General features: G+C 34.7%; 1 protein-coding gene across 1 annotated transcript in view; it reads left to right on the top strand.

Moving 5' to 3' along the window:
- The window catches only part of BRIP1 (BRCA1 interacting DNA helicase 1), a 407553-nt gene that overhangs the window by 179416 nt on the left and 216850 nt on the right, over positions 1–11287 (top strand). The window contains 2 exon segments of the mRNA XM_077165000.1: positions 4948–5169; positions 7262–7461. Coding sequence (XP_077021115.1) covers positions 4948–5169; positions 7262–7461 — 422 coding nt within the window.

Below are 11287 nucleotides of genomic sequence, written 5' to 3' on the forward strand. Positions count from 1 at the left end.
TTACAGGACAGCTACAAAAATAATACAAACCCCATGCAAAGAACTCCAACATATCCCCAACCCCCCAGATACCCAGATCCACCAGTTTTAATATATTGCTCACCTTTGCAGTATCCTTCTATCTATCATCTATGTATTTTCTGAACATATAAGAGCAGGTTCCATGCATCATACTCCTTGAACACATGATACTTCTGTGTACATTCTCTATGAAAAAGGATATTCACTTAAATGCAGTTATCAAATTCAAGAAATTTAACATTGATTAAAGTTTATAGTCTGTATTCCAATTTTTTCCTTATATTCTTAGATCCCATCCAGTATTATGTATTTCATCTAATTATCATTATCTCTTTAGTTTCTCTTTCTTTCTTTTCCCTTCCCCTTCCTTTCCTTTCCAGAAACATTTATACAACATAAATCTTTACATTCCATCTCCTTTTCAAGCATAGTATTTGGTACAATTAATCACATTCACCACTATCCATTACTAGAACTTTCCCTTCACCCCAAACAGAAACCCTGTACTCATTTTACATTAACTCACCATTGCCCCCCACCTCTGTCCCCAGCCACAAGTAACTTTTACTCTACTTTCTATCTCTATGTCTCTATGAGATTGTATATTCTCTGATATTTTCTTTATGGTTACTGTGGGGTTTAAATTTAACATCATAATTCTGTAACAATCTTGTTTGCTTTGATAGCAACTTAACTTCAATAGCATACATAAACTATTTTTCTTTACCCTTCTTTCCCCTCACCTTTTTTTAAATATTTTTAATTAAATTTTTTTAAACATAACATTATGCAAACTCGAACATTCTTACCATATGATCATTCCATTCTTGATATATAAACAATAACTCCCAATATCATCACATAGTTATATATTCATTACCACGATCACCTCTCAGAACATTTACGTCAATCCAGAAAAAGAAATAAAAAGAAAAAAATTTGTAGATACCATACCTCTTCCCCTCCCCCCACCAATCACCAGCATTTCAATCTACTAAATTGATTTTAACATTTGTTCTCCATATGATTTATTTATCTTTAATCTATATGCTTTACTTGTCTCTTGATCAGGTAGATAAAAGGAGCATCAGACACAAGGTTTTCACAATCACACAGTCACATTGCGAAAGCTTTATCATTATGCAATCATCTTCAAGAAACACGGCTACTGGAACACAGCTCTACATTTTTAGGCACTTTCCCTCCAGCCTCTCTAATATAACTTAATTAAAAAGATGATATTTATATAATGCATATGAATAACCTCCAGGATAACCTCTCGACTCTGAAATCTCTCAGCCATTGATATTTTATTTTGTCTCATTTCTCTCTTCCCCCTTTTGGTCAAGAAGGTTTTCTCATTTCCTTGATGCTGAGTCCCAGCTCATTCTAGGATTTCTGTCTCATGTTGCCAGGAAGGTCCACATCCCTCAGAGTCATGTCCCACATAGAGAGGGGGAGGGCAGTGAGTTTGTTTGCCATGTTGACGGAGAGAGAGAGGCCACATCTGAGCAATAAAAGAGGTTCTCTTGGGGTGACTCTTAGACCTAATTTTAAGTAAGCTTAGCCTATTCTTTGTGGGGTTAAGTTTCACATGAACAAACCCCAAGATTGAGGGCTCAGCGTATTGCTTTGGTTATCTCCACTGCTTGTGAGAATATCAAGAATTCTCCACTTGGGGAAGTTGAATTTTCCCCCTTTTCTCGCCATTCTTTCCCCTCACCTTTATGCAGTTCTTGTCACAAACTACATATTTATACATTATGAGAACAAAATCATTGACTTACCATTACCTTTTATGCATTTTCCCTTTAAATCCTATAGGAAGCAAAAAGTGGAGTTAAAAATAAAAAATACAGTAGTACTGGTATTTATATTTACTCATGTTATTATCTTTACCAGAGATCTTTATTTCTTCATGTAGTTTCAGTCAATTGTCTAGTGTCCTTTCCCTTCAATCTGCAGCACTCTCTTTAGCATTTTTTGTAGGGTCAGTGTAGTGGTGATGAAGTTCCTCAGCTTTTATCTGGGAATGTCTTAATCACTTCCTCATTTCTGAAACACAGTTTTACTGGATACAGAATTCTTGGTTGGCAAGTTTTTTGCTTTCAGTACTTTAAACATGACTTCCCACTGCCTTCTTCCCTCCAGGTTTCCAATGAGAAATTGGCATTTAATCTTTTTGAGGCCCATTGTGTAGAATATATTGCTTCTCTCTTGTGACTTTCAGAATTGTCTCCTTATCTTTGATATTCAGCAGTTTGATTATAGCGTGATGTGGTGTGGGTCTATTTGGGCGTATCCTAATTGGAGTTCATTGAACATCTTGGATGTGTATATTCATGTGTTTGTTAAATTTGAGAAGTTTTCAGTCATTATTTCTTTGAATATATCCCCGGCCTCTTTCTTTTCTTTCTGGGTCTCACATAATACTTATATTGTTATGCTTGATAGTGTCCCAAAGTTTTCTCAGGCTTTGTTGACTTTTTCTCATTCTTTCCTCTGCTCCTCAGATGTGATGATTTCAATCATCTATCTTTCAGTTCATTAATTCTCTCTTATGCCAGCTCAATCCATTGTTGAACCCCTCTAGGGAATTTTAAATTTCTGTTACTGTGGTTTTCAGCTGTGTTTGGCACCTTTTCATAAAGGTCTCTGTATTGATAGTCCCTTTGTATTTACCTATCATTTTCCTGATTTCCTTTAATCCTTTGTCCATGTTTTCCTTTCATTCTTTGAGCATATTTAGGACCTTTTGGAAAAAACTCTAGGTTTAGTATGTCCCAGTCTGATCCTCCTCATTGGTGACTTCTAATGCTTTAATTCTCTAAACTCAGGGCAAGTTTTGCGACAGCATGTCCCTCAGGCCATCACCAGACAAATTGGGCCAGACATATGTGCTCCCAGTTGTGCATGAGGGTTACTCTGTTCCCTCCAGAACTGGGACCAGGGATCTGTACTGGGAGCATGGAGATGCTGGTTAGGGAATGGAGGCAGGACCAGGCATGGTAAAAACACTTTTAAGTAATGTTTTTCCTGATTCGGCATTCTCCCTGTTACTGTGCTCCGTTACCTGTTTTTTATAGCTTTGAAAAAGAAGTTTCTGCCAGTTCTTGCTGGTTATCCAGAGCTTCTATGAGGAGAAGAAGCCCTGGGGCATCTCACTCTGCCATCCTGATTAGGGCAGTGAGCAGCTCTCTGGTATATATCCTTTCAAAAAGCAATTTAGATAAAAGTAAGCATTCTGTGCACATTATCCAATATCCTTTTTTTTTTTATCTCTCTCATTTAACATCTTAGAGAACTTAGCACATCAGCACACAGACAGATCTAACTGTTTAATGGTTGTATCTTTTGTATGAATGTTTATATAACATATCCTCCATAATATATTTAACATATACTTTGTTGATAGATATTTGAGTTATTTCCAATATTTTGGCTGTTACAGACAGTGCAGTGTGTGCATAAATTTACATTCATGTGAAAATTTAAAATTTTTTTGTTATTGACAAATTGTGCACTGCTACTAGAAGTACATTTATACTTATACATTGTATGTTTGTATTTCTACTAACTTTTATGTTTATTTTAATTGTGTATGAGACACTCATGTTAAGACTGGGTTTTCGCAAATGTCTGTATTTGGATTAATGTATGTTAATAAATTTTTTTACTTTCCATAATAGACTGTCGAAGAAAATTCATAAATAATTCATAAAAGAAGAAAATCACTGAACACATACAGTATTATAATGAACCTGGTTAGAAAGTATAAAGAATATAAACTAAGAAGAATATATAAATGAAGATTCTATTTTTTGCCTTTTTAAATAGACAAATATAAAATATAATGTTGATAAAGGTCTGGAAAATAGGGTGATATAAAATGGTATATACTTTCTGAAAGATAATTTGATGGTTTGTTTTCAGGAACTTTAAAAGTACTTTATATTCTTTGATTCCGTAATGCCATTTCTAAAAATGTATACTAAGAAAATATTTAGAAATGGGCATAATCATGCTTACTGCAGCATGACTTATAAAGTAAAAATTGGTAACAGTCTAAATTCTCAAAATAAGGAAATTCGTTAATCAGTTTTGGCACATTAGTTCAATGTAAATATGTGGGTAGTCATGAAAAGAATACTTAGTGCTGTGAGAAAATGTTCCAATAGGATTTTTAATAAAATAGCTAGAGGAGAAAAAAAAGCGATCCCAGTTTTGTTAAAAAATGTTTATTTATTGTGGTTGGATTGTTAATCCTAATGCCTGGGAAAAGTTCATTTTGTTCTCATTATTTTAACATTGGATCACATTGTAGAGATCTTTCCATCCATACATATGTATAGAAAAAATATGAAATCAAAACACTCAAAATGCCTATTTACTGTATAATGGATCTATAATTTAGTCCCTCCCACCCCACCCACTCTTGTATTTTCCTGATTTTCTGTAGTGAACACTCTTACTTTATTCCTGCCTTCCCAGGACCTTCTAACCTTTCTTCCTGCCCACCCCCCCCCCCACTGATTTATATTGGGAAAAGTAGAAAAGTAACACTGTCACCTGGTCCAAAATTCACAAGAGTCTGTAGAAAAAATCTCTCCTCTTCCTGTCCCTGAGTTACTTGTTATTTTTTGCTCTTGTGAATCCTTCAAGAAATATTTTATATCCAATATCACTTTAATCAAAACACAGCTACAACAAACAAAAATTTAAAAATATTTTTCCCAACTTAATCGGAGCCCTACTTTTCTGGAGATTTATCTGACTCAGTGAATACAGCAGATGTGGTGTAATATCTCCATTATAAAATTTTTGCCTTGTGGTTTTAATGATGGTTCTAAAAATCTGAAATAAGCTTGTGTTATTCCTTCTGTTTCAATATTGGTTTCCATTTCAGTTTTGCATATTTGTTTTTAGGGGAAATCCTGCTATTTTTATCATGGTGTTCATAAAATTAGTGATCAGCACACATTCCAGACTCTCCAAGGGATGTGCATGGCATGGGACATAGAAGAACTTGTCAGTCTGGGGAAAAAACTAAAAGCGTGTCCCTATTACACAGCACGAGAACTATTAGAAGATGCTGACATTGTATTTTGTCCCTACAACTATCTTCTAGATGCCCAAATAAGGGAAAGTGTAAGTATATATATACACACACGTACATATACATATATATATAAAAATCGGGAGAACTTTTTTCTTGTTGGGATATAAGTTTGAATATAAAAGCTTTTAGGTGTTTTAATCTTTGACTTGATGTTCTGCTTTATATTTAATTTGTATATACATACATACATATACACACACACACATATATAAATAGATTAGATTATTAAAAACATATTCTAAGGTATATTAAAAACTGAATTTAGACCTAGTCATTGTAATTTCCAAAGTTCTAAGTACATTTAGGAACCCAGTAACTGAAGCGGGACTATAGCAACCTCTTAGTCTCAGCAGTATTGACGTTTTGGACTGGGTAATTCTTTATTGGATGGACTGTCTTGTGCATTGTAGGATGCTTATTAGCATTCCTGGCTGTACCTACTAGATGCCAGTGGCACCTTCAAAGTTGTTAGTCAGAATGTTTCTCGATGTCTCCTGGGGGCAAAATTGTTTCTGGTTGAGACTCCTTGGACTATAACTATCACTCTTTCCATTTTATATAAGTCAGAAAGACGTATAAAATCATCTCCCAGAAGAAGCTGTGTTTTGAAGAACTTATGTTGGGAGCATATGTTTACATATGTAAATTATGCCTTTAAGTTTTTGAGAAGTGAACTTAGGTTATGTGTTTATTTGCCTTGTTCTTAGAGATATCCAGCTGTTACAGCATGAAACAAAATGTGAGAAACTTGGTATATCTGAGTGTATTCCTCTCTTTAGTATTGACTACACAACTCTCATTAGCTTTTTGTTTATTTAAGTTCAGTATTAATAGGGACTTTATTTACTATCTATACTATTTCCTATCACTTATCGATGTTGCTTCTCTCCACGACATTGTAGTCCTCCTAATATTATTTTTATTATATCCTTCCCCTGACGTCCATATTTCTTAAGCTTACACTCAAAATACACAATAGTCTGACCTTATTTTGCCTTTTCAGCCCCCAACTTGAACTCTTTAAAAATGACTTCAAAGTCCCCTAAGAATACCCTGTTCTTTTCTATTTGTCTGCCTTTAAAGACATTTCTGTTTGGAATGCTCTCCCTTCTCTGTGTCTATTTAAACCCAAATCCGACTTATCTCTTAAATCCTAGTGTGTTTCCTACTCTTCTATATTTTTTTCTCAGTTATCGTCGTTTGTCTGTGTATTATTACTTCCTCAAAATAACTGATTAGTAAATTCTTTGTGACATTTCCTTGTTCTATTAGTCAGGACTCTTTCAATCCCAAGTAACACAAACCCAATTTTAAGAAGCTTGAGAAAAGATACTTTACTCTCTTTTCATTGTGATGGTTTATTCTCAGGCAGGTTTTTACCATGTGGGAATAAAGACAATATGAGCAGCTAACTAACCTGGAGAAAAGAACATGATCCCATATTAGTCCCCCCAAATTACTTGGATTGACCTAGCTTGGATCACATATACATTCCTGAACTAGTTCCTGTGACCGCAAGGGATAAAATACTTAATTTTACCAACAAGTCTGGATTAAAGAACATACCCTGTTGTGAAAGTAGCAAGGTCCCTTTATTAACAGATTAACGGCTTTACCATCATCACTTGGGAATTGGGGAAGAGCAATTTTCAAAAAGATGGGTTGTAGGATAGGCTAAAATGAAACAAACATATACTACATTACATTAATATTTTGAGCATTTTCAACGTGTATATTGTTATTTTAGTTTTAGAAGTTTATACTGTGCTTTTAAAATTATGTTGGAGACTCCTTCATAGAGTGATTTTTATACTTCTGTATAGTCAGCAGTACCTTGACTCTGGTTTGCTTAACACGTGTTTTGGCTGATGGGTTTGAAAAGTATTTTGAGAGTAAAATATAGCGAACTCTGTAATATAGAGCCAATATTATTTGATTGGCCTTAATTCTTCAGAAGTTTTATTGAAGACCTAAAATCAGTTACTATATATTTGCATTTGCAATGTTAATTTTGGACTGCAGTGTGATTTTTTTTAAAAAGTGGAATAGCTTACCTACTGCTGTTAAATTAGGCAGTCTGTTTTGCTAAATGTTTTACAGAAAAATTCTTTTATCTTCCAGATGGATATCAATCTGAAAGAACAGGTTGTTATTTTAGATGAAGCTCATAATATTGAGGATTGTGCTCGGGAATCAGCAAGCTACAGTGTAACAGAAGTTCAGCTTCGGTTTGCTCGGGATGAACTAGATATTATGGTCAACAGTAATATTAGGAAGAAAAACCACGAACCCTTGCGAGCTGTGTGCTATAGCCTCATTAAGTAAGAATATTTGTGCATAAGTGTCATTTGTGATGCCTTTGTATTAAACATGCTTTATTATGTTTTAGTATTTTAAAGTCAGTAAACTTCGATTAACCATGCTACTTGGGCAAAGGGTTTTTCTTTGGTAGTTAAAAATTTCTAAAAAGGCCAATCCTATCTTTTGTCTTGTTTAACCAATATAATGAACCGAATAAAATTTTTTATTGATAATTGTAAATCTTATTCCTAATTTAGCAGGAAAATTTAACAGTCTCTTAGAATATGTATAGGACATTGTGTTGAATATAAACTAACCATGGTTTTACCTAACGTATTTTTTCAGTTCTAGATTGTGACTTTCATTTATTGTGGATTTTGCGGGTCAAAGCATGGATGTATTTGTAATTTGATAGTGATATGTGGGAATATGAAAATAATTTTTTTCTGTCTTGGTGTGTGAAAAGTAGTATCCCAGTGTGGTTTTCATTTATATTTCTCTTAACATGAGTGAAATTAAACATTTTTAAGAACGATTGTATTTCTTTTTCTGTCAACTGTCTGTTTATATATCTGCTCTTTTTTTGTTGTTATTGTGATTCTTTTTGATTTGTGAAAGCTCTGCCTAATGATAAGAATTGCAAATACTTTTTATTTGCCATCTGTCTTGTCTTTCTTTATGTATTTTTGCCATGTAGAAGTTTGACATTTTTATTCACAGCAAAATTTGTTGAAAGAGTTGCCTATAGTTACTAATTCTATTTTCTCAGTTCATGTTCTTTCCTCATCCATCCCAACAGTGCTACTTTCTGTACAATTTTTACCAAAACTGTTTTACCGATCTCTATTTTGCCAACTTGAAAGGTTATTTTTCTGTTCTTATTTAGCTTCTTAACAGTGCTGGACATTGTTGACTACTACCTCCTTGAAAAGCAGTTTTGTCTTGGCACCATGACATCTTCTGATTTTCTTCTCCCTTCATAGGCAGTTCTTTCTCAATTTCTTTTTTTTATGAATGAATTAATTTTTTAAAATACCATAAAGCACCAAACAAACGCACGCATTCTTAACTTTTGATCAATCTGTTCTACATATATAATCAGTAATTCACAATATCATCATATAGTTGCGTATTCATCATCATGATCATTTCTTGGAACATTTGCATCTATTCAGAAAAAGAAATAAAAAGAAAACAGAAAAAAATTCATACATACCAATACCCCCTCCTCTCCCCTTCACCAATCACCAGCATTTCACTCTAAATTTATTTTAACATTTGTTTCCCCTATTATTCATCTTTATTCCATATGTTTTACTCATCTGTTGATAAGTTTTCACAATCACACAGTCACATTGTGAAAGCTATATCATTATACAATTATCTTCAAGAAACATGGCTGGTGGAACACAGCTCCACATTTTCAGGCAGTTCCCTCCAGCCTTTCCGCTACATCTTGACTAACAAGGTAATATCTGTTTAATGTGTGATAATAACCTCCAGGATAACCTTTCAACTCTGTTTGGAATCTCTCAGCCATTGACACTTTATTTATCTCATTTCACTCTTCCCCCTTTTGGTCGAGAAGGTTTTCTCAATCCCTTGATGCTGAATCCCAGCTCATTCTAGGGTTTTTCTCAATCCATTGATGCTGAGTCTCAGCTCATTCCAGGATCTCTGTCCCATGTTGCCAGGAAGGTCCACACCCCTGGGAGTCCTGTCTATGTAGACAGGGGGAGGCCACCTGAGTTTGCTTGTTGTGCTGGCTGGAGAGAGAGGCCACATCTGAGCAACAAAAGAGGTTCTCTTGAGGGTGACTCTTAGGCCTAATTTTAAGTAGGCTTGGCCTATCCTTTGTGGGGTTCAGTTTCATATGAACAAATCCTAAGATTGAGGGCTCAGCCGATAGCTTTGACTGTTCACACTACTTGTAAGAATATCAAAAATTCAACTTGAGGAAGTTGAATTTCCCCCTTTCTCATCATTCCCCAAAGGGGACTTTGCAAATACATTTTTATTTACTGTTCAAATCACTCTGGGATTTATTGGGGCATCACTCTGGACAAACCAACAAAATCTCCTGTCCTACTCAAGTTTCCATGTACTTATGGTGTTCAGTTAAGCTATCTACATATATTAGGAAATGCACTGGTCAAAATATAAATTTTGTACCAAATAAATATTTTTTGCTTTAGTCTCACACATAAGGTAAAATTTTAAAATATTAATTACCATCTATTTTCAGCACCCTGCAATAATGACATTCCTTTGTTCTTCCTCATGCAAAAACATTTTTTAAATTTGTACATTTAGTCACCATCATAATACACTCTAGGCATTCCTAGATTATACCATCTCAGTCTTTATCATCTTTCTTTCTGATTTCATTTGTGCCCCCAGCCCTCCTCCCTCTATCATTCTCACATTCACTTCATTCAATGTTTTAACATAATTGTATTATAGTTAGGTAGTATTGGCTGTCCATTTCTGAGTTTTTACATTCAGTCCTTTTGTACAGTCTTTATCCCTTCAGCTCCAATTACCCATCTTACCCTATTTCTATTTCCTGATGGTCTCTGTTACCAATGAAATTTTCCAAGTTTATTCACTAATGTCAGTTCATATCAGTGAGACCATACAGTATTTGTCCTTTTGTTTCTGTCTAATCTCACTCAGCATAATGTCCTTAGGTCCATCCATGTTCTTACATACTTCATAAATTTATTCTGTCTTACGGCTACATAATAGTCCATCGTATGTGTATACCACAGATTGTTTAGTCACTCATATGTTGATGGACATTTTGGCTGTTTCCATCTCTTTGCAATCTCAATTTCTTTTAATTGTTCTTCTCCTGTTTAATATCTAAATATATGAGTCCCTCAGAACTTGGTCCTGGGACCTCATTTCTTCTATAGCTCTGCAATTTACCTAAATTACATAATCCAGTACGATAGCCTAGAATATAATCTGCCGTACTGGCAAGACTCAAATCTCTAAACTAGCTTCAACCTCCCCCTGGATTGCCATTACATTTATACCTACCTATCTACTTTATATCTCTGTTTTGATATTAAATAGACATTTCGAATTTACATTCAAAACACAACTCCTCTTTCCCTATCTATTGTTTTCCCCACACTTGACCATTTAAGCAGAAGATACCAATTGCTCAAAGAAAAAAATCTGTTTACTATCTCACCTCATTCAATTCATCAGTCTTAGAGCTATCACCTGCTCAGTATTTCCCAAGCCCATCAGTTTATTTCAATTCCCATATCTATCCTGGAATTGTCTCTCATGTAGAATAGGTATTCCTATTTCACTCTTTCCATTCTGCTACAATCCATTCTGGCTTAGAAGTTGGAATCATCTTTTACAAACTTAAAATAGATTGTCTCTCCCTTTATTAGAATCCCCCATTGTTATGGATTGAATCATGCTCCTCACAAAGACACATTCTAGTCCTAACCCCAGTCCTGTGGATGTGAGCCCATTTATAATAGGATCTATGAAGATGTTATTAGTTCAGGTGTGGACCAAGCTGAATCAGGGTAGCCCTTAATCCAATATGACTAAAGTCCTTATAATCAGAAGAAATTTCGACAAATGATTAGGAGACAGATGGGAAGAGAGACAGGCATGTGATAGAGGTGAAGGTAGAGATTAAGTTATGGAATTCCTCTGAACCACCACCAAAATGCCACAGATTTCAGAGAAGGCATGGCTCTGCTGACACCTTAATTTTGGACTTCTAGCTTCCAAAACTGGAGACCCTGAATTTACACCAACTAGTCTGTGGTACTTTGTTATAGCAGCTCTGGCAAACTGTGATACCCATTTAAA

Source organism: Tamandua tetradactyla, chromosome 6, assembly GCF_023851605.1.
Source record: "Tamandua tetradactyla isolate mTamTet1 chromosome 6, mTamTet1.pri, whole genome shotgun sequence".
Classification (NCBI taxonomy): domain Eukaryota; kingdom Metazoa; phylum Chordata; class Mammalia; order Pilosa; family Myrmecophagidae; genus Tamandua; species Tamandua tetradactyla.